General features: G+C 31.5%; 1 protein-coding gene across 1 annotated transcript; it reads left to right on the top strand.

Moving 5' to 3' along the window:
- The first annotated feature begins 1150 nt into the window (after positions 1-1150).
- LOC139485047 (glutamyl-tRNA(Gln) amidotransferase subunit B, mitochondrial-like) lies at positions 1151-24091 on the top strand. Its single transcript, XM_071269159.1, has 12 exons — positions 1151-1278; positions 10315-10465; positions 11132-11245; positions 11551-11740; positions 12523-12645; positions 14323-14436; positions 17388-17472; positions 18171-18405; positions 21462-21598; positions 21918-21996; positions 23312-23446; positions 23948-24091. The coding sequence occupies exons 1-12, from the start codon at positions 1181-1183 to the stop codon at positions 24077-24079; spliced, it is 1593 nt and encodes a 530-aa protein (XP_071125260.1). The 5' UTR covers positions 1151-1180; the 3' UTR covers positions 24080-24091.
- Positions 24092-24316: the final 225 nt, after the last annotated feature.

The raw sequence follows: 24316 nt of genomic DNA, 5'->3' as shown, positions 1-24316 counted from the left end.
GAGAAGATGAAACGGCCATAGTACAAAAAAGGCCATACTTTGTAAAGACGTATCGTCCATGGTTGGGTTTGTTTAATATAGAAATATTTTGATACTTATAGATGGTTATTATAACTTTTAAAAAGACTATACTGTTTTTATATCATTTGTTTACGCATTATATATATACGGCCAAAACGAGAACTTGTCATTTTTTCTAGAGACATACTACTACGACATTTAATAATGCTAAATTAAAGAATGTTTGCTACACTTTCTCTTTTGAAATTACACGCTTATCTGGTACAGATATAAATTGAAAGTTTATAAGTAACAGACCTTTTTTAAAAAAATCAGAAAAAAAATATCTCCTTGTATTTTAGATATAAGCTTTGTGAAATTTGGCGGGGAATGGTTCTCTCTAGATGTTCCGTACACTTAAGATTGGCATAATTTTTCTTTCAAAAAATAAAAAAAATTATAAAGATTTAAAAAAAAAAGATTTTAGGGCACACAATTTCGCCGTTTTATGATTCTGGACATTCTGAGGTATAAAGACTTCAAAGGATGCGTGAAATGGAAGAAATATGCCGGTAAGTTATATTTATAACAAATGTGATTATTTTTTAAACTTTGACAAAATATCGGCACTTACCGGCTGGCAAAGGACAGAAAAACAGACAATGATTTTTGGCCAATTTCCTGAATGAAAAAATGATTTCAAAGAAGTATTTCTTAGCAATTCTTTGACTGATTGCCCTAAATTTCAATTCTTTACACATTTGAAATGTCTGCTATTCATCTATAATGAAATCGATTTGATAAATATTGTTTAAAGCTGCAAAAGATATTTGGTTTTAAATAGATGTGTAAAAACGAAGAAAATGTGTCCCCCTTTGAAAAAAACATCAGGAAATTTCAAATAGCCTTTAATCCAATTTTTTAGATGATTTTTTTTCAAGCTTAGAATATTTTGATTTTGATGTTATCTTCATAAAGTATCAGTATTCATCATAAACATAAAGACCTGGACATAAACTGCAGAAAACATGGAAAGTTATGGCGAAAATTAGCACCCCACTCTAACTTAAAAAAGCAGCTTGGGCTTATAAACATTCTTTCGGAGGTGGCCAACATCATATAGTCGAACAAGCTTTTTAAAAAGCTAGAACTTCTTGTGACTAGTTATCTCCCCTGATCAATGGCAGCCTCCATGCACAAAATTTCTTCACATATTTGTCAACTTTGTAAAAGACGATATTTAACCTTCAATTTTAAGAGATCAAGCAGTAACTTAAAGTAAAAACATCTCAAGCATATTTATGTTTTAATTACACTGTTTGATATATTTTTTTAAGGATTGTTAAAGCCAAAAATAGCTGTTTACACTGTCAGTGTCACCTAAAAAAAATATGTTTTATGAGACAGTTCAGACTAAACCATGCATATACAACACACAAAATTAAATGATTAAAACCCATTTTTAACAGTGTGAATGGTTGGACAATATCAAATTGTATTCAAATGAAAAAATGCTGTTTAAAATCCCTAAAACATGATAAAAAAAAATAGAATTCTGAAATTAAAAAAAATTCTTGTCAGCATAAATAAAAAATTTGTGCCCTAAAACTATCAAAACATGGGCGGATCCAGCCATTTTAAAAAGGAGGGTTCCCAACCCAGCATAAAAAGGGGGGTTTGGCGTCTGGCAAGGCTATTTTAATTTTTTTTCTGGGACGCCTTCCTACAACTTAATAAATAATATGAGGCAGGCATAACCTGTGAATGGGGACGAAGTCTGCATGTATTATTTTTTTAATTCAATCACGTTGATAAAAGAAACCGAAATACCGTACGTAATGTTCCCGATTTTGATTCTGTTGTTAGGGAATTAGCTGTGACGTTCTTTAAGTTATGACCTCATATTCGATGTAAACAAAAGAAACGCTTTCATCAGGTAACGTTTTTTCATATCAAACAATTATTAAAATTGAATTTGTATTGAGATCCAATCTTATATTTTACTAGACTGATAAATATAATTTTTTTCAAAGTCTCATGCAAACAAGACAGATATCTGCGCAAAAGCGGAGAAAACCGGAACAGGAAGTAGATCTGAAAAAAAAAGGTAACGATTTTGAGTTCATTAGTAGAATGCAAAATTCTGGAAATTTTCCCGATTTTTTTTTTTTTTTTTTTTTAATTGATTTTTCTACCGTAATTGGGGACTTCGTCCCCATAATATGAATAAAATAGCCTTGCCAGACGTCATAATTATTTGGACTATTATAGGCTAAGCTTCCCCACATCTGGTCCGAGAACACAATTAATTCGTAGTGCATTTCTTTTAGAACATAAATGAAAATTAAAAAATTCCCACCTGCGCTTTCTCAATGAAATTTTTACAGTGTGTTGTACTACTTTTGGGACAAATTATATCAAAATTATAGAAAACTTCATCGCCTCTAACTCAAAATATGGACAATTTTGTGTTTAGGGTGTCTTGAAATCTTTTGACAGCTTCCGAAGTGCTAATTTTTAACCTTTTTCAGCTGGACCAAATCACTACTTTTCTGTAAAATTCTGGACCCAAATTTTTTTACAGTGTAATTTCACCCCCCTACTTACAATTTGAGGCATTAAACATGGAGAAATAAATTTGGAAGAGGTATAAAAATTATTGGCAAGTAACCCACTGTTAACACTAGGGACTATATTCGTGAACAACGAAAATCAAGGGACGACAATTGTGGTCTCGGACCTAATAGGATAGAAAGAGTTGACAAATCTTAAAAAAACTTGGTATGACCAAAGCTTAATAAATTATAACACTACTTGCAAAGTTTCGTAACAATAGGATATATATTATAGACAATATGTTAAATTCTATACTCATCTTTGCCTGTTAAATTTTGACGTTAAAATTGAATAATTTCAACTATCAACATTTTGGGCTTTGAAAATTAAAATATTGCAAAAAAATACTTTTTAAATGCCCTAATATATCATTTATTATGTACTAAAAGCAATAGAGTACTCATTTGATTTATCAGAGTTAGCATAATTATTCAAAAGTCAAATTTATATCAGCCTGGGCCTAAAAATTGAGGTTTTTCAATGAAAGGGGGCCTTACATGAAGATGTAATATTTTCCAGCAATTTTAAATTTGTGAAGCTTTTTGGTTATAAATAATCCTTACATAATGTATTGAATGTACTTTAAATGGAAAGAAAAGTCACAAATAACATATCATATTAGTTTAAAAGGGTCTTAAGCCAAGTAAGACTGGAAAAAAATAAGGGTCAATTTAGGCCGTGCCACATATTTACATTAAAAAATGCATATTGAGGCTATAAGAAATAAAAAATTGTGTCTTTTTTATCATTTCTATACTCATGTGATATGATACAACAAATCTGAGCACAAAAAGGCTCTTGCAATTAACTTTTCTTACAGACAGTATGGTCTGATACAAAGATTTTTGCCTTTTTAATGAAAAACTTGATTGTAATTTTAGTCTCAACAGGCTTATATTTAAACCACTTGCTATCCTACAGAAGAAAAGAAAGATATTATGTGAGATGGAACAGGTACAATAGACATTGTAAAGTGCTTTTGATACAAATTTAGTGAGGTCTTTATTGTGGACTTCAAATTTTATGTACCAAGAACCCCACTTTTGACTTCATCCAAACAGGGCGTTAGACAAGGGTCATTTATACAACACATTTTGTACATATTGTCTGAGATAATCTTCTTTTCTGTAGATTCTGAGTTCAAAAACAAGTAAAAGAACTAGATAAAGGCATAGAAACACAAGTATTGACACATGAAAGCCTGTCAGATAGAAAGTCAGGATGCCATGTATGCATCAGTATTAAAAAAGCCTTGAAATGCCTATTTTGACCATAAAATGCCAAAATTGGTCATTTTTGCAGATATTCTATTAAATAAAAGTTTAAATCCTTTAGTTTCATGCAATTTGACAAATTGACACCACCAAATCATTTAGGGAAGATGCCAAAGTACAGATTCTATATTTACAGACTTCACCTCTTAGGTCCGAGAACACAATTAATTCGTAGTGCATTTCTTTTAGAACATAAATGAAAATTAAAAAATTCCCACCTGCGCTTTCTCAATGAAATTTTTACAGTGTGTTGTACTACTTTTGGGACAAATTATATCAAAATTATAGAAAACTTCATCGCCTCTAACTCAAAATATGGACAATTTTGTGTTTAGGGTGTCTTGAAATCTTTTGACAGCTTCCGAAGTGCTAATTTTTAACCTTTTTCAGCTGGACCAAATCACTACTTTTCTGTAAAATTCTGGACCCAAATTTTTTTACAGTGTAATTTCACCCCCCTACTTACAATTTGAGGCATTAAACATGGAGAAATAAATTTGGAAGAGGTATAAAAATTATTGGCAAGTAACCCACTGTTAACACTAGGGACTATATTCGTGAACAACGAAAATCAAGGGACGACAATTGTGGTCTCGGACCATCTGGTTTTATAATATCATATTGGGAATGAAACATGATTTATATATGGAAATTATCGGTAATATTGGGATTTTGTGTATTAGGTCATTTATGTCAGTGAAAAGAATGGAAAATATTATTTATAATTTGTATTTATTAAAAAATAATCATTAATACATTGTATACATAATAAACATTACAAATTAAATGCACACTGAAGGAATAAAACTGTACAGTCGCTGAAAAAGAAAAACATGATTAAAATTAAAAACTATGATCAAATGTAAAGCAAATTTTAAAGAATAAAATTTTACTGAATTTGAAAAATACAGACATGACCATGATGACAGATGTACCTATATGAAATTTTGAAATAATCTTTTACAATGCAAAACAGAAATTGAAATTTTAAAATACTTAAAACCATTTAAAATAAAGCTTTGGTGTATATATGAAAATTTAAGAAGCAAGTAATAATATCAAATTAAACCGATTTTAAAAGATTCATGTACATGTAACTAATTAAGATTATTTTTTGTTCTGATCTGATGAATTTTTGCAGGATTATCATGGGGACGAAGTCCCCAATAACAGTAGAAAAATCAATAAAAAAAAAAAATTAAAAAAAAATCGGAGAAAATCCCGAAATTTTCATTGTACTAATGAACTCACAATCGTTCAATTTTTTGGATGTCATGTTTTGAATTCACGCATCTGCCCAGAAATCTACAATGTACTTCCTTTTTCTGGTCTCGTTTGTATGAAACTTTGAGTAAAATATATATCTATCAGTCTTGTATAAAATAGGAAGGAACGCAATACCAATTTCATTTTTAACCGGATTTTTGTGACAAAAATGTCGGTTATTGATTTGGGGATGTACGGCGGGCGGGCGGCAGTCAAATGTTGTCCGTGCATTAACTCATGAACCGTTCAACCAAAGCTTTTAAAATTTTAATATGTTATTACTGACAACTATACGAAGGTCAAGTTCAATAATGGCAATTTTGACTTTTACCGTTCAGGAGTTATGGTTCTTGAAAGATTGAAAAATGGAGTTTCCAGTCGTGTCCGTGCATTTACGCATGAACTGTTCTACCAAAGCTTCCCAAATTTTAATATGTTGTTACTAATGACAGAATGGAGGTCAAGTTCAATAATGACGAATTTGACTTTTACCGTTCAGGAGTTATGGTTCTTGAAAGATTGAAAAATGGAGTTTCCAGTCGTGTCCGTGTATTTACGCTTGAACTGTTCTACCAAAGCTTCCCAAATTTTAATATGTTGTTACTAATGACAGAATGGAGGTCAAGTTCAATAATGACGAATTTGACTTTTACCCTTCAGGAGTTATGGTTCTTAAAAAAAGATTGAAAAATGGAGTTTCCAGTCGTGTCCGTGCATTTATGCATGAACTGTTCTACCAAAGATTCTGAAATTTTAATATGCTGTTACTGATGACAAAATGGAGGTCAAGTTAAATAATGACGATTTTGACTTTTACCGTTCAGGAGTTAAGGTTCTTGAAAGATTGAAAAAATGGAGTTTCCAGTCGTGTCCATGCGTTTAATGCATGAACTGTTCTACCAAAGCTTCTGAAATTTTAATATGCTGTTACTAATGACAAAATGGAGGTCAAGTTCAATAATGATGATTTTGACTTTTACTGTTCAGGAGTAATGGTTCTTGAAAGATTGAAAAATGGTGTTTCCCGTCGTGTCCGTGCATTTTCTCATGAACCATTCAACCAAAGCTTTTGAAATTTTAATATGTTGTTACTGATGACAAAATAGAGGTCAAGTTCAATAATGACAATTTTGACTTTTACCGTTCAGGAGTTATGGTTCTTGAAAGATCGTAAAATGGCGTTTCCATTCACGTTGTTGCATTTACTCATGAACCATTCAATCTAAGCTTTTCAAATTTTAATATGTTGATACTGATGACAAAATGGAGGTCAAATTTGATATTGACGATTTTCACTTTCACCATTTATCAGTAATGGTTCTTGTGATATTGCCAGGACACAAATAAATGTTAATAAATCCGGTTTGCTGTCGTTGTGACAGCCTCTTGTTAATAATTCCTTCATATGAAAAAACGTTACCTGATGTCCTTATTTACATTGCATATGACTTCATAACTTAAATAACGTCACAACTAAAATCCCTAACAACAGAACCAAAATCGAAAACGTTACCGTCACTGACAGTGTTCTCCCCAGGCGACGCTATATTTTTTCACCGTGATGCTATAATAATTCCTGCGACGCTATAATTATTCTCGCGACACTATAATTATTTTGAAGATGCTATTTTACTTGTCCTCAATTTTGAACTTTCATCTATTATCGATTATGATCATAAAAATTATATCACCTTTAATTGTAATCCCTTTAAGTCGGACACTAAAGGCAATTAAGAGATTAAATAGCCAGGTGTTAATTGCCCTCAGGGTGATAACTGTTTGGATGCGAATATCCCAAGCTGACACTCGTGACATGACTAATACCACGTGTCTGCAATCACCAATTTCGACATGGAAAAATGCAATCTCAAAAACAATTCGAAATCTATGTTTTGTTTTACGAAATTTCAAAGATTAAAACGATTTTTTTTTAAAAGGTCGTTTATTTGTGCAACTCTCCAAAAAATACTTTTTTTCTCTTCCGGTAATACGAGAGCGAGAATTTTGGTTTTGAGCTAAAATAAGTTTTATACTTCTTTAAAAAGTTATCATAATTGGCTTAAGTTTATGTTTAATGCATTTAATGCATTAAAAGCGTCTTATTCATTCACAATCTCTTGTCTAACAACGTTTATTCTCGGACTCATTTTCGTAAATTTTTCTACGGCCGCCTTTGCACATTTTTGTGTAAACTACGGATCGGAACCGGACCAGATATGACAAAAATCCGCATTTTCACGATAATGACAACAGACGGACAGTAGACAGAAAAAATATACCAATAGAGAAAACTACGCATTAATAGACAATTTGTTAGATAACTTTGTTAAAAATACATATCATTTTGATGTAAAGATAAGAAACAACAGGGACTAATTCATTGAGTGCCATGAAACAATGAATTTCATAAACATGATAAAAAAAAGTTTTTAAATTGATATTTTTTTTGCTACTTTTGCTACTTTATCTTTACTTAATACAATATAATAAAAAAATAGTTAATTTTGTGTAATAGATAATTAGTTTTGTATATATACAGGTTGCACTATGATGAACCATTCATTCATTTGACTTAGTGTCAGTGTTGGGTAACTGAAAGCACATATTTATTTTTATTAGCTCACCTGGCCGAAAGGCCAAGTGAGCTTTTCTCATCACTTGGCGTCCCGTGTCCGGCGGCGTCGTCGTCGTCCGTCATCGTCGACCTGCGTTAACTTTTACAAAAATCTTCTCCTCAGAAACTACTGGGCCAAATTTAACCAAACTTGGCCACAATCATCATTGGGGTACCTAGCTTAAAAAATGTGTCCAATGACCCAGCCAACCAACCAAAATGGCCGCCATGGCTAAAAATAGAACATAGGGGTAAAATGCAGTTTTTGGCTTATAACTCAAAAACCAAAGCATTTAGAGCAAATCTGACAAGAGTAAAATTGTTCATCAGGTCAAGATCTATCTGCCCTGAAATTTTCAGATGAATCGGACATTTCGTTGTTGGGTTGCTGCCCCTGAAATGGTAATTTTAAGGAAATTTTGCTGTTTTTGGTTATTATCTTGAATATTATTATAGATAGAGATAAACTGTACACAGCAATAATGTTCAGCAAAGTAAGATCTACAAATAAGTTAACATGACCATAATGGTCAGTTGACCACTTTAGGAGTTATTGCCCTTTATAGTCAATTTTTAACCATTTTTCGTAAATCTTAGTAATCTTTTAGAAAAATCTTCTCCTCTGAAACTACTGGGCCAAATTTAACCAAACATGGCCATAATCATCATTGGGGTATCTAGTTTTAAAAATGCGTCCGGTGACCCTGCCAACTAACCAAGATGGCCCCCATGGCTAAAAATAGAACATAGGGATAAAATGCAGTTTTTGGCTTATAACTCAAAAACCAAAGCATTAAGAGCAAATCTGACAGGTAGTAAAATTGTTGATCAGGTCACGATCTATCTGCCCTGGAATTTTCAGATGAATCGGATAATCGGTTGTTAGGTTGCTGCCCCTGAATTGGTAATTTTGAGGAAATTTTTCTGTTTTTTTGTTATTATCTTGAATATTATTATAGATAGAGATAAACTGTAAACAGCAATAATGTACAGCAAAGTAAGAACTAAAAATAAGTCACTATGTCCAAAATAGTCAATTGACCCCCTAAGGAGTTATTGCCCTTCATAGTTAATTTTTAACAATTTTCTTAAAATTTGAAGATTTTCAATAATATTTTCCACAGAAAGTACTGTTCTAGATAGAGATAATTGTAAGCAGCAAGAATGTTTAGTAAAGTAAGATCTACAAACAAATCACCATCACCAAAACACAATTTTGTCATGAATCCATCTGTGTCCATTGTTTAATATTCACATGGACCAAGGTGAGCGACACAGGCTCTTTAGAGCCTCTAGTTTGGCACAAGAGGAAAAAAATAATTCTGTAACTATAAATGAATAAAGAAAACATAAACTGAAACAACTGTTTTTGTTGTTATAGTTTAATTGTATTCTCAGTTATGAATTGAAAAATATAAACTAAAACATATAAAGGAAATAGAGCATCAACGCGACGCGACAAATGACATTAAAAAAAATAGTTATTTTTTTTTTACGCAAAATGTGATGCTATCCAAAATTTTTGGGGAGAACACTGCGTTACGGTATTTCCGTTCCTTTTTTGTTCAAATATTTAAGTTACAAAAAAATTATTCAAACAGACTTCTTCCCCATTTACAGGTGATGCCTGCCTCATATTATGGTCCTATGACTTATAAAATCCACTGAAATAATCATTTTTGCCCCCTTTTTTCCATCATGCTTGAAGATATTGATTAGAAAATTGGTATATAATTTTATCAATACCTGCAGTAACAGATCGAGTTCGAATTTTGTTCAGTATCATGAGTATATTGATTTTCTGCAGAGTTATGGTCCTTGGACCTAGAAAATTCACTTAAATATTCAACACTTTCCGTAATGCTTGAAGATATTGATTTGATATTTTTCTGTATAGTTTACACAATAACAAGTTATAGATCAAGTTGGAATTTTGTTCCAGTACAATGATTTTTTGACTGGTAAGGGACTATGTACATGTATTGTTATGCAATAGCCAATACACACAGAATGCTTGTTTATCATGCGATCTTTTAGTTAAGTCAAAAGGGGCTAAAACATACAGTGATCTTTGAAGTCCTTGGAAGTTTAAATGCCTTTATTTTTTTTTATTTTTTTATCAAAATTGGATCTCTCACATACATGTTGTGGGGTCTAGAAACAAAGATTTCAAAAACTATACAATCCTTTAGTTGTTTTTTTTAAATGTTTAATTTCTTTATCTATCAGTATAATGAAAAAAATGAAAAATCACTTAATTCATGTTATAACTGCATGTAACATTATTTATTAAAGAAAATAATTATACACCTTTTTTCTTCAATCTATTTAAATTCAAGATATGACGTAATTGTTGGATTTCTTGACACTAAAATTGTTTTCTTGTTTCTAAACGTGATTATTCTTCTTCTTGCTTAATTCTTTTTCTTGCATTTTTTGTCAATATTAGCTAGAGAGACCCAACATCTATATATCTGGTGGATGTACATGATGTAAGGCCCATTAGATGTTTTTCGCATCCAAACAGTATTTAAAATATTGTAGGTCTAAGCCATGGAAGAGTGTTGTTGGACTTGAAATCCATGCCCAGATAAATACAGAGAGTAAACTCTTCTCAGGAGCAGAAAACAAATTTGGTGGTCCAACCAATACACAGGTGTCACTGTTTGATGCTGCTTTTCCTGGTACCCTACCAGTAAGTTTTAATAAAGGAATCCAGTATGATTTTTCTGTGAACTACATGCATGACCTGTATCATTCCTTTATTTAGATTTTAGTATATTATTATGTTGTTGGGTTGTTGTCTTCATTTCCTTTTCCATCAACCATCCCATGAATATTTTAAGTCCCTCCACTTAGGAACTACATTACAAGGATTTCTGAAATTTTTTTTAGGGTTTTTATGAGTCAGCTTTAATCATGATAATATGTGATGCATTTTCAGATTCATCACTCAACAACTTAATTCCTGTTTACTGAACACTTACATATTTTTTCATGTGACATTCAAGTTGAAATTTTTTTAATTTTATCACATTTTTCTCAAGAACTATATTACAAGGATTTCTTGAAATTTGGTTTCAGGGTTTATATAAGTCAGCTACATTGTAAACTGTGTGATGCCTTTTCAGATTCATCAATCAGCAACTTCCTATTTACCCAAACACTTGCATATTTTTACACTATTAAAATTATCCACTTACGAAGGGGGTATCATTAGGGAGGGATAGCTCAAAGTTTCACTAGTAACTTTAAAATGAAATATGTATGAATCTATCCATGGAAATCTTATTTTATATCATTCAACAAAATTGATGTCCATGACATTGAATGAACATAAATCTTTCTATATATTTTATAGGTACTAAACAAAGGTTGTGTAGAAGCTGGTGTATTGACAGCACTGGCCTTGAGATGTACTGTCAACAAAGTATCAAAGTTTGATCGGAAACATTATTTCTATGCAGATTTACCTGTAAGTATAGAATTATTTAAAATAAGAAAGTTGAACATACTGCCCTCCATGCTTTTTTTGGCCTTAAGTTTGTTCACTCATATTTGGATGGGTTGAGTTTCAAGAAAAAGTTTCTACTCAGGAAATTATGAAACTTTAGTATATGATTTATTATTAAATTAAAAAAAGTTTAATTTTAAAATTATTGTTTACACTGATGATGTTCACTTCAGCAACAAAATGTAGTTAATTTTTTTTTTTAAATATTCTCTCTGTCAGGACTCTGTTTGAAATTTTCCAATAAATTTTGGTTATTTCATTTCCAGGCAGGTTATCAGATTACTCAACAAAGACAACCCTTAGCTGTTAAAGGCCATGTTGATTATTGCATCAGTGATAAAAATAGCTTTGAAACAAAAACAGCAAATATTACACAGATACAGCTAGAGCAGGACAGCGGGAAAAGTCTCCATGATGAAAAAGACAGGATTAGTTTAATTGATTTAAACAGATGTGGTAAGTAATCTTTTTGAAACACAGCCTCATTACATAGTACAATGTAACCTGTGTTAACCGACACACTGGGGACCAGAAGAAATGTCAAATTAAGCAGGGTGTCAGAATACTGAGGTCATTTCTGCAAAGATAGACATATTTTGGAACCATGTTAATGTGTCAGTCAAAGCAGGGTAATACTCAGGTGTCAGATTAGGCAGGTTACACTGTATTGAAAATGTCTTTACATTTTCAAAGTTACTTTTTTGGTAGATCTGTAAAATTGGAGCATGCATATATCTACTTTAAAAATATGTAGATAAAAAGATAATTTTCTTGTTGGGTTAAAAATTCTATTTTTCTTTCTTACTTGAATTTTAAATGTCTTAATCTGTTGTTTGTCATTTTTCCCCTTGAAAGAAGAGATACAAATTATATATTCTTGTAGCATTTTCACCTCTGGTTTTGTTCTCTAGCTCAAGCTAGCTTGCAGTATGTGAATTGTTAAATATATATATATGGGCAGATGGGTACATTCATGTGTGAATTTTATTAAATCACTTTTTTCCAGTAAGTATTGTGGATTCAATACTATTCGTTTTATACCAATTATTGAGAAATTAGTTGGTACAGATGAACCTTGAAATTAGATGTTCAACGAATAATAAATTTTCTTAAAGCTTGCATGCAGACTGCAGCAAAACCACAAAATTAAATATCCACAAACATGTTAATTTCCCTTAATCCATAAAAAAATGATACCCACGAAAATAAATGAATCCACAGTATATGTTTGTTTGTAGGAACAGGTCTGATGGAGATAGTCACAGAGCCAGACTTCTCTGATGGAACAGATGCTTCAGCTTTTGTTAAAGAACTACAAAAAATATTACAGACCATTCAAACTTGTGATTGTAAAATGGAAGGTTAGTAAAAATATTACAAAAAACTTTAAAATGGGAGTAGAAATTGTAATATGCATGGCAAAACAATTAAAAAAGACTTTGTTAAGGAAGTTCGCTGCTCAGTTTCAAAATAAATAGATTTCCATAAGACTAGTATATATTGATAGGGTATTAATTGAGGAATCAAAAAAGCAAAAAATATATGGGGGTCAATGTGCTTGTTTTCAAGATATAAAGCATTGTAATTTTGGCAGGAAAATGTTCTCTCTTGAGTTTTCATAGCTTTATCATTGACCAGTTTAAGTTCTCAAAAACTATTAAAAAATAAAAAATTGATAAGACTTTACAAATGACCATGATGACTTATAATTATACATATAAAAGATTTATAAAAAGAAAAATGGGGTCCATGGGCAAAAATATTTAAGTCATTCAAATGGATAAAACCAGAGGATTTAGAACATCTGACAAATATTCCAAAACATGACAAGCAAATATCCTTAAGCTGAGGTGCCAAAAATTTCTAGAATTAATTTTTTTTTAACCTGATTTTTGGGTTTATAAGACTAAAAAAATAATTGGGTGAAGAAAAATCATATGGTGGTGCACTTCTTTTTTTGCTACGGCCTGTTGAAAGTACCCCATTTTGAAGATTTTCACATTTTTCATTCATTTTTACCCATTTTTGTGCTATCATCGTGAAAAAATTCATAGTTCCACAATTAAACTTATTTTTCATACTTTCAATAAAGGTGAAGTGGGCCAATCTGAATGAACTTAAATTGAAAAAACTATAGGTAGGTGTTAATATAAGAAAGTTTGATCATATTTTGATGCTTTTTTGTGTCAAATTTACCATGCTGTCAATTTTGTAAATTTGAGATTTTTCTCTTTTTTAAGAAACCAAATGCATATTTTTCCCTTTTATTTGTTATAAATGGTTGAAAAAATAAATTTTGAAGAAATTTGAAAAGAAATGAGGGATAAGGGATGTTCAGGTTTCTGGTAAAATCATTTCTTGTATCTCTCACCCATTGTCTCAAAATTTTGGCTAAAAAGACTGACTTGATTCATAATAAAATTTGAAAATTGATTACTCAAAAATCACTCATTAGAAATACACATTTTTTTCACAGAGTTCAGTTTGATTATAACATTTTTTTAAATTCATTGATATTTTCCACTTGTATCACATGTTTTGGACAAAATTCCAGAATGAGATTTAAACGAGACAGCTACGTCAGAATAATACATCCTTAATTGGCTGTTTTATAATCATGACTTGAAAAAAAAATTGAAATTACATCTACCGGTAAATGATAAACAAAGATATTACAAAGCCTGAACAATTGAGAGTAAAAAAAAATCACAAAAATGGATGTTTGGATAGTAGCACATTGACAAGTCTTTATAACATGGTTTATAAAACTATTGATCTGAAGTCTAAACATATTAGAACTATTGCTAACATAACAACACTAGGAGATTTAATGGTGAATGGTTGTTCCCTACATAAAACAATAGTAAACAAAAAGGTACAGTAGAAGATCAGAAGTTGAAAAAAAAATTAGCCAGCACAAAAAAAAAAGAAAAAAAGGGGGGAATCCCTAAAGGATAACACAGAAAAATAAAAAACATCTCACTCTGCCAATAATGATTTTCATGGAAATGCCCTTACAAATTTTTTTTTTATTTCAGAGGGTTCATTAAGAGTTGATGCCAACATATCTGTTCACAAACCGGGAGAACCACTTGGTATACGGACAGAAGTTAAAAATCTTAACAGTATTAAAAGTGTATCAAAAGCTATAAGTAAGTTTATAATAAAAATATCTGTAGATTCATTCAAGTCATTGGGTATTAATTTTTCGTTTATTGAGAAAAACTCATTTTCAGGGTTTATGCTGTGGGTTTTTTGTCGAGCCTGCAATTTTTGTTGCAGAAAGCTCAACATAGGGATAGTGATCCGGCGGCAGCGGCATTAGATAACTTCTTCAAAGGTTTATATTTTAGAAGGTGAAAAAAACTGGATGCTTCATACTTTGTATATAGATGCCTCATGTTACGAAGTTTCTGTCAGTCACATGTCCAATGTCCTTGACCTCATTTTCATGGTTCAGTAACTACTTGAAAAAAAAGTTCAGAATTTTTGTAATGTTGAATTCTCTCTTATCATAAGTAATAGGATAACTATATTTGGTATGTGCATACTTTGCAAGATCCTCATGCCCGTCAGACAGTTTTCCCTTGACCTCAACCTCATTTCATGGATCAGTGAACAAGGTTAAGTTTTGGTGGTCAAGTCCATATCTCAGATACTATATGCAATAGGGCTAGTATATTTGGTGTATGGCAGGACTGTAAGGTGTACATGTCCAACTGGCAAGTGTCATCTGTCTGTTTTTCTCATAGTTTATGCAATAGGTCTTTTATATTTGTTGTATGGAATAATTGTAAGGTGTACATGTCTAGCGGGCAGATGTCATCTGACCTTGACCTCATTTTCATGGTTCAGTGGTCAAAGTTAAGTTTTTAAGTTTTGGTCTTTTTATCTTATATTATATGCCAAAGGTCAACTATATTTGATGTATGGAAATATATTATGATCTATATGTCAGTCCCGCAGGTTTTATTTGACCATGACCTCAATTTCACGGTTCATTGCACAGTGTTAAGTTTTTGTGTTTTGGTCTATTTTTCTTAAACTATAAGTAATAGGTCAACTATGTTTTGTTGTATGGAATCATTGTTAGCTGTACATGTCTGCCTGGCATGGTTCATCTGACCTTGACCTCATTTTCATGGTTCATTGCTCTTTGTTTAGCTATCTTGGTTAATGTTAAGTTTATGTGACAGTTGTAATAAAGCTTTATACTTATATAGGACTATCAACATAATATCAATGATTAGCAGCTGATGATAAGTAAAGAAGGCGAGACATTTCAGTGTGTGCACTCTTGTTAAAAGACTGTAATTTTTTTTAAGGCTTTAGTACAGTACTAGTCTTAAAGAAATTTATGTGGATGAATATATAAATTAAGGGGTTTACACCATGAAAATTGGTATTCGACAAATAATTATGAATCCACAGTGCTATATATACAATAATTGTGTGGAACATATAGCTGAAAAGACTGCTATTATTTAACTATAACATTTAACAGTTATTCTTAAAAGGGTGGATAAGCTTTTTAGCTCACCTGGCCTAAAAGGCCAAGTGAGCTTTTCTCATCACTTGGTGTCCGGCGTCGTCTGGCGTCGTCGTTAACTTTTACAAAAATCTTCTCCTCTGAAACTACTGGGCCAAATTAAACCAAACTTGGCCACAATCATCATTGGGGTATCTAGTTTAAAAAATGTGTCCGGTGACCCGGCCAACCATCCAAGATGGCCGCCATGGCTAAAAATAGAACATGGGGTAAAATGCAGTTTTTGGCTTATAACTCAAAAACCAAAGCATTTAGAGCAAATCTGACATGGGGGTAGAATTGTTAAACAGGTGAACATCTATCTGCCCTGAAATTTTCAGATGAATCGGATAACCTGTTGTTGGGTTGCTGCCCCTGAATTAGTAATTTTAAGGAAATTTTGCTGTTTTTGGTTATTATCTTGAATATTATTATAGATAGAGATAAACAGTAAACAGCAATAATGTTCAGCAAAGTAAGATTTACAAATAAGTCAACATGACTGAAATGGTCAGTTGACCCCTTTAGGAGTTATTGCCCGTTATAGTCAATTTTTAACCATTTTTCGTAAATCTTAGTAATATTTTACAAAAATCTTCTCCTCTGAAACTACTTGGCCAAATTAATCCAAACTTGGCCACAATCATCTTTTGGGTTGGTAGTTTGAAAAATGCGTCCGGTGACGCGGCCATCAAACCAAGATGGCCGCCATGGCTAAAAATCGAACATGGGGTAAAATGCAGTTTTTGGCTTATAACTCCAAACCCAAAGCATTTAGAGCAAATCTGACTCTGGGTAAAATTGTTTATCAGTTCAAGATCTATCTGCCCTGAAATTTTCAGATGAATCGGACAACCCGTTGTTGGGTTGCTGCCCCTGAATTAGTAATTTTAAGGAAATTTTGCTGTTTTTGGTTATTATCTTGAATATTATTATTGATAGAGATAAACTGTAAACAACAATAATGTTCAGCAAAGTAAGATATACAAATAAGTCAACATGACCGAAATGGTCAATTGACCCCCTTAGGAGTTATTGTTCTTTATAGTCAATTTTTAACAATTTTCATAAAATTTGTAAATTTTTACTAACATTTTCCACTGAAACTAATGGGCCAAGTTCATTATAGATAGAAATAATTTGAAGCAGCAAGAATGTTCAGTAAAGTAAGATGTACAAACACATCACCATCACCAAAACACAATTTTGTCATGAATCCATCTGCTTCCTTTAATATTCACATAGACCAAGGTGAGCGACACAGGCTCTTAAGAGCCTCTAGTTTAATACTTAGTGACCTAAGCTTTTTCTATCATTACTCCTCCCTGATTATTTTTTACAAATCATATACATGTACTGTAATTTAAGAAATTATTTCGAGATGCGACAAGGTTATATATATAATCACAATAATTTAAACTCCCATTTCCAAAAAATCTTATATCAATTCAACAGGAATTTTTTTTTTATCAATATTGCAAAAATTAAAATAACATTTTAGTCTATGTGACAAATCATTATAATAAATGCAAGCTTTTCTGTATTTACAGTATAACATTTAACTTCATTTTGTAGGTTTTGAAGTAAAAAGGCAAATAGAATTGTTAGAAAATGGTGGGATAGTAGAGAATGAGACCAGATCGTTTGATACTGAAATAGAGTAAGTAAAGTAAATTCTTATACAATTGATATTTAATTCCTCAGTTTATTATATATTACATCAAGTCCATGGTACCAAAAGAAAAACACCTCTTTTGTTCACTGCAAGAAATTTCTTACAGCTTTTTCAAAAGAAAAACTAAATTTTAGAGATTCACCAGATTATTCATGAGGAAACTATTTAGTATAGCAATGACATTTTACATTCATTATCATTAGACTAAACAGTGTTAGGGATAACTATGTATTAAAATACAATAAGGTGTTTTATTTAAGATTAATCTTTATGGTGCTATTTGCCAGTGAAGGCTGGTGCTTGTGCCTAATGCAAGCTAAAATCTCTGTCTATGTATTGGATAAAGGTTTGATAACTAGCAATCTCACTGTTTATTGATGAAAGTAAGTATTCACAAAAGGAGGGAATAAACTTTTACATCTGTCCTTGTTTCCATCCTTTCCAAAATGTTTTGGTCACATTTTTCTTATTAAATACAAATTAGAAAATTTCATGTCATATTCATATTCTAAAGAAATCTTTATTTCCAAACTTTAGCCTTTGGGCTACAATCTCATTTTAGTCTAAACCATAATGCTTTATTGTATCTTAAAACAGAATAACTCACAATAGCTTTAATATGTTATTGAAATATAGTAAAAAAAATATGCTAGCTGTTAAATAGAAACTAATTCTATTTATAGCGAAACAGTACCAATGAGAGATAAGGAAGTAAAAACAGATTACAGATTCATGCCAGAGCCAAACTTACCACCACTCCATTTGTTTGATAGTGAGTCTGTTAAAACTGTATCAAGTAAAATGTCTGTGATAAACATTGATGACATTCAACAAAAGTTACCTCCCTTACCAGAGGATACAAGAAAGAGACTTGAACAGCAGTATAGTCTGAAACGTAGAGATGTAGCTGTTTTAGTTGTACGTATGTATAGTAAGGATGTTGCAGTTGTAGTTATATGTTTATATTATATTGAGGTTAAAATTTTAGTTGCATAGATATTTTCTACTCCTGTAATGTCATGTTCTATTTTTTAAATAGTGATATACATAATTTTATAAACGTCAGTTTATCAAAAATTCACAAAAAAAAATTAGGTATTTTGCTAAATATGAAAATAAGGAGCGTTGGTTTGATTTTTCAATGAGACTCTTATTCACCAAAGACAGATAATAATTGATCTGAAGATATCTTTACCCACTTAAATGATTTGTAAAAGTCCATAAGACATGGCGTTAAAGTTAAGGATAACAAAAAATGCCTGTATACCTTTGGAAATCTGTTTCAAATGGCCAGAGAATCTGCTGTTTGACTTATTGACGTCATGCAACAATCACTTGGTGTCAGATATTTTGTATTTTAAATTTTACCATAACCTTTTTAGCTCACCTGGCCCGAAGGGCCAAGTGAGCTTTTCTCATCACTTGGCGTCCGGCGTCCGTCGTCGTCCGTCGTCGTTAACTTTTACAAAAATCTTCTCCTCTGAAACTACTGGGCCAAATCAAACCAAACTTGGCCACAATCATCATTGGGGTATCTAGTTTAAAAAATGTGTGGCGTGACCCCGTCAACCAACCAAGATGGCCGCCACGGCTAAAAATAGAACATAGGGGTAAAATGCAGTTTTTGGCTTATAACTCAAAAACCAAAGCATTTAGAGCAAATCTGACATGGGATAAAAATGTTTATCAGGTCAAGATCTATCTGCCCTGAAATTTTCAGATGAATCGGTCAATCGGTTGTTGGGTTGCTGCCCCTGAATTGGTAATTTTGAGGAAATTTTGCTGTTTTTGGTTATTATCTTGAATATTATTATAGATAGAGATAAATTGTAAACAGCAATAATGTTCAGCAAAGTAAGATCTACAAATAAGTCAACATGACCAAAATGGTCAGTTGACCTGTTTAGGAGTTATTGCCCTTTATAGTCAATTTTTAACCATTTTTCGTTAATTAAAGTAATCTTTTACAAAAATCTTCTCCTCTGAAACTACTTGGCCAAATTAATCCAAACTTGGCCACAATCATCTTTGGGGTATCTAGTTTAAAAAATGTGTGGCGTGACCTGGTCAACCAACCAAGATGGCCGCCACCGCTAAAAATAGAACATAGGGGTAAAATGCAGTTTTTGGCTTATAACTCAAAAACCAAAGCATTTTGAGGAAATCTGACATGGGATAAAAATGTTTATCAGGTCAAGATCTATCTGCCCTGAAATTTTCAGATGAATCGGTCAATCGGTTGTTGGGTTGCTGCCCCTGAATTGGTAATTTTGAGGAAATTTTGCTGTTTTTGGTTATTATCTTGAATATTATTATAGATAGAGATAAACTGTAAACAGCAATAATGTTCAGCAAAGTAAGATCTACAAATAAGTCAACATGACCAAAATGGTCAGTTGACCCGTTTAGGAGTTATTGCCCTTTATAGTCAATTTTTAACCATTTTTCGTAAATTAAAGTAATCCTTTACAAAAATCTTCTCCTCTGCAACTACTGGGCCAAATTAATCCAAACTTGGCCACAATCATCTTTGGGGTATCTAGTTTAAAAAATGTGTGGCGTGACCTGGTCAACCAACCAAGATGGCCGCCACCGCTAAAAATAGAACATAGGGGTAAAATGCAGTTTTTGGCTTATAACTCAAAAACCAAAGCATTTTGAGGAAATCTGACATGGGATAAAAATGTTTATCAGGTCAAGATCTATCTGCCCTGAAATTTTCAGATGAATCGGTCAATCGGTTGTTGGGTTGCTGCCCCTGAATTGGTAATTTTGAGGAAATTTTGCTGTTTTTGGTTATTATCTTGAATATTATTATAGATAGAGATAAACTGTAAACAGCAATAATGTTCAGCAAAGTAAGATCTACAAATAAGTCAACATGACCAAAATGGTCAGTTGACCCCTTTAGGAGTTATTGCCCTTTATAGTCAATCTTTAACCATTTTTCATAAATCTAAGTAATCTTTTACAAAATCTCCACTGAAACTACTAGGCCACAATCATCTTTGGGGTATCTAGTTTGAAAAATGTGTCCGATGACCTGGCCATTCAACCAAGATGGCCGCCACGGCTAAAAATAGAACATAGGGGTAAAATGCAGTTTTTGGCTTATAACTATGAAACCAAAGCATCTAGAGCAAATCTGACAAGAAGTTAAATTGTTAATCAAGTCAATATCTATCTGCCCTGAATTTTTCAGATGAATTGGACAACTGGTTGTTGGGTTGCTGCCCTCCAATTGGTAATTTTTAAAGAAATTTTGCCGTTTTTGGTTATCTTGAATACTATTATAGATCGCGATAAACTGTAAACAGCAATAATGTTCAGCAAAGTAAGATCTACAAATAAGTCAACATGACCTAAATGGTCAATTGACCCCTTAAGGAGTTATTGCCCTTTATAGTCAATTTTTAACAATTTTCATTAATTTGGTAAATTTATGTAAATTTTTACCAAATATAGTTCTCTGTTACTAATGGGCAAAGTTCATTATAGATATAATTGTAAGAAGCAAAATCGTTCAGTAAAGTAAGAACTTCAAACACATCACCATCACCAAAATACAATTTTGTCATGAATCCATTTGTGTCCTTTGTTTAATATGCACATAGACCAAGGTGAGCGACACAGGCTCTTTAGAGCCTCTAGTTGATGTCCAGTAATGGCGGACAAATAGCCATAAGGTGTATTGAAAAAAAAGTGACAGTTTGAAACGTTTTGGGAAATGTAAGCCAGATTATATGCAATGGAAAAGGAAGGATGAGGTGTATAAAGTAAAATAAAAGTAAAGGAACTGTGATTTTATTGCTGTTGTTCATCTTTAAGTTTACAGCATGCAAGTCAACTTTGCAAAGCTTCCATAACTTCTCTTATTTTTTACCCAGAATTAAATTAACAAAACAAATTCATTAATGTATGTGACACAAAGAAAAATATCTTTAAAAATTATATGATTTTGAAATATTTTAAAGGACAATTCTGGTCTAGTGGACTATTTTGAAGATGTGATGAAGTTATCTCCTACGACAAGTGCAAAGCTGGTATCTAATTTTATAATTAATCAACTGCTTGGTGTTCTGAATGACAGGAAATTAACCATTTACAAATGGTAAATATATAATATATTTATTTAATTTTGATTTTTTTCTGAGATGATAACATTTATATACATTTGCAGTTGGGGAGGGAGTTATGTTTGTTGTTGGATTGACGTCTTATATGATATAATCTCTTTGTTGATTAAGATTGTAAAATTGAATACTTTCAAGAATGTTTTTTACCTACTCGAATTATAAATTACCATGAAATAAGATGGGTCCTCTTTAAAGGTCAATAACTACCAGAAATTGAAATTTTATGATGTGTTGTTTAGATAAACATGTAACATTACATTCTGTGTGATAATAATCGTCATATGTATTTTGTAGTCCAGTGAAAACAGAAGATTTTGGAAAACTGATAGACTTACTTCATACTGAGGAGATATCATATAGTACATCTTGTAAGGTAAATATTATACAATTGAAGACTAAACTTCTTTATAGTCTATACTTTAAATACACTAATACTAGCCCAAAATTGCTCAAAAAAAGCTAATAGGAGCTTATTGAAGGAAAAATGTTTTTATGCACTATGTTTGCATAGGAAAAATGGACCACTATCGAGTCTTGCATTGCTGTCAATAATGGTTGAAAAATAAGACGCAATTCTCACTAACTTTTCAGCAAATTAAATTGTTAGAATTGACAATCAGCACTGCTGTCATAGGGGAAGTATTTTTCAGTATCTAGGGAACAAAAAATATTTCTTGCTTATACTACATTATGACAATAACAAAGATATCATATTCTTAATTCTACTTTCAACATTATATGCACATGAAATGAAATAACATTCATGTTACAACTTGTTCCAAGTGAACTATAAATATTTGTGGAGAAAAATAAATAAGGTAGCTTTACATAGTTTATCTGCTTGACATTAGATATTTTACTATTATTTATGTTTACACATTTGCATGATACAAACTTAAAGGCTAAAAGAAGTCTCTTGTGGAGAGTTGTCTCATTGGCAGTCGTACCACATCTTCTTTTTTTATGAATAGAGTGTAAAATAAATAGTCAAAATATTTAAAGCATTCAAAAATTATTCCTCTTTGTCTGGTAAATTTCTGTAATATTAATCCAAAGAATTTGAATGTAGAAAAACATGTAACAAGTAATCAAATACACATCACTTCAGGAATGTGCAAATGTGCATGACTGCAAGATTATATGTTATTTTTTTTCAGTAATCAGTTGAGGATTTTTCAATTTTTGTTTTCATTATTTATTGATTATATTGCGTTTTGTCAAATGTAAATACACAGCTAAAGATGGATTTTGATTTCATTCTTTATTGATTACCTGTATATTTACCTTTTCAAAATGAATAAAGTAGAAAATAAAAAGGAGCTATATAATTTTGCAAATCTTCACTTTACAATTTATCAACTTCATGCAATTGACAACACCATTTGTTGTATAAAATCAAAGCAAAGAAATTACTAAGTCTTATATTTCTGCAGCATGTGGGGTGGGTACATACAATTCCAATCTTAATTGACTAGGATCATTACTTTTCCTACAAAAGGTCTGTTGTTCTCTATAGGCTCTCTTGCTTTCTCCGTCAGTAGAAAGTCTTCACAAAATCAGCAACAGTCCTGAAATGTGTTTATCATCAACCAATCAATCAACCAATATTTTTTTTTACCACAATACTTGGATTTATGTAATAAATTCATAAGAGATTGTACTATAATTAAGAATTTCAACTGTTTTAGGTTCTAGATGAGATGTTTCAACATCCCAACATGGCACCAGAAGATATTGTAGACCAGAAGGACTGGAGACAAATCAGTGATACACAGGTTTTAACAAATATTTGTGAAAAAGTACTGGAGGAGCATCCAAAATTGGTAAGATCAGTACACATATGTATATTTGTTTACTTAAATAGCAGTATATACAGTATTTGCCAATTGCCTTGTTTGTGAATAACCTATTGATTTGACTGTCATATAACATTGAAAGACACAACAAGGGTTGACTTTGGGTTTTTTCTGCTATTGATTTTTGCCCATTTTTAAATGATGTAAAATAAGTCCATGTACATTGGAGTCTATTCTGTCAATTTAGTTCAGAAGATTATTTCTATTCTAGTTAAGTTTAAATGTATATTATACTCACTTTCTGGGAACTTGGAAATACTTATAACCACAAAAGTTGTTTCTTTTTAAATTTCAGACACACATAAAGCAGATCTAAATACTTAACTATACATATCAATTTTCAAGGAGGTTAATGACTAGCCTATTTTAGATTTATCTGTAATTTGTCCCTACATACACATATGGATTAATTATTTTCTTTATTGTAATACAATCATTTTATGAAAAACGTTTTTGATATTATTTTAGATTTCAAAATATAGAAAAGGAAAGTTGAAATACCTCCATACCCTTGTAAACAAAGCTGTGATAGACTCTAATAACAAAGCGAATCCAAGGATACTGAAACAGATTATGGAGGATTTGTTAGATAATAAATGATTTGTTCAGTTATATTTCTTTATTATTATAATTTGATCATCTAACAAAGAATGTGTACAGTACATGCACAAGTTAAACAATTAACAATGTCGTTCAATACAATGAAGAGTTAGTCAAAACTAGTTTGACATCAATAAAATCATTAAAGGATCTGGGGTTGATTTGCATAATTTTTTATTTTTTTTAAATGCTGAACTTCAAAGTAAATTGAAAAGGCTAGCTAATAAAAACTTGCAA

The sequence above is a fragment of the Mytilus edulis genome, chromosome 8, assembly GCF_963676685.1.
Source record: "Mytilus edulis chromosome 8, xbMytEdul2.2, whole genome shotgun sequence".
In the NCBI taxonomy this organism is placed as follows: Eukaryota; Metazoa; Mollusca; class Bivalvia; order Mytilida; family Mytilidae; genus Mytilus; species Mytilus edulis.
The sequence above is the reverse complement of the archived record's forward strand: the minus strand, read 5'-3'. Positions and strand labels throughout refer to the sequence as shown.

What these genes read in the sequence shown, in the direction of transcription:
- LOC139485047 (XM_071269159.1), top strand. Translation starts at nt 1,181, where the DNA reads ATGGCAGCCTCCATGCACAAAATTTCTTCACATATTTGTCAACTTTGT. An exon ending in TCGTTTGATACTGAAATAGA is followed by an intron (nt 17,473 to 18,170) that starts GTAAGTAAAGTA and finishes TTCTATTTATAG; the next exon opens with CGAAACAGTACCAATGAGAG. An exon ending in CATATAGTACATCTTGTAAG is followed by an intron (nt 21,997 to 23,311) that starts GTAAATATTATA and finishes CAACTGTTTTAG; the next exon opens with GTTCTAGATGAGATGTTTCA.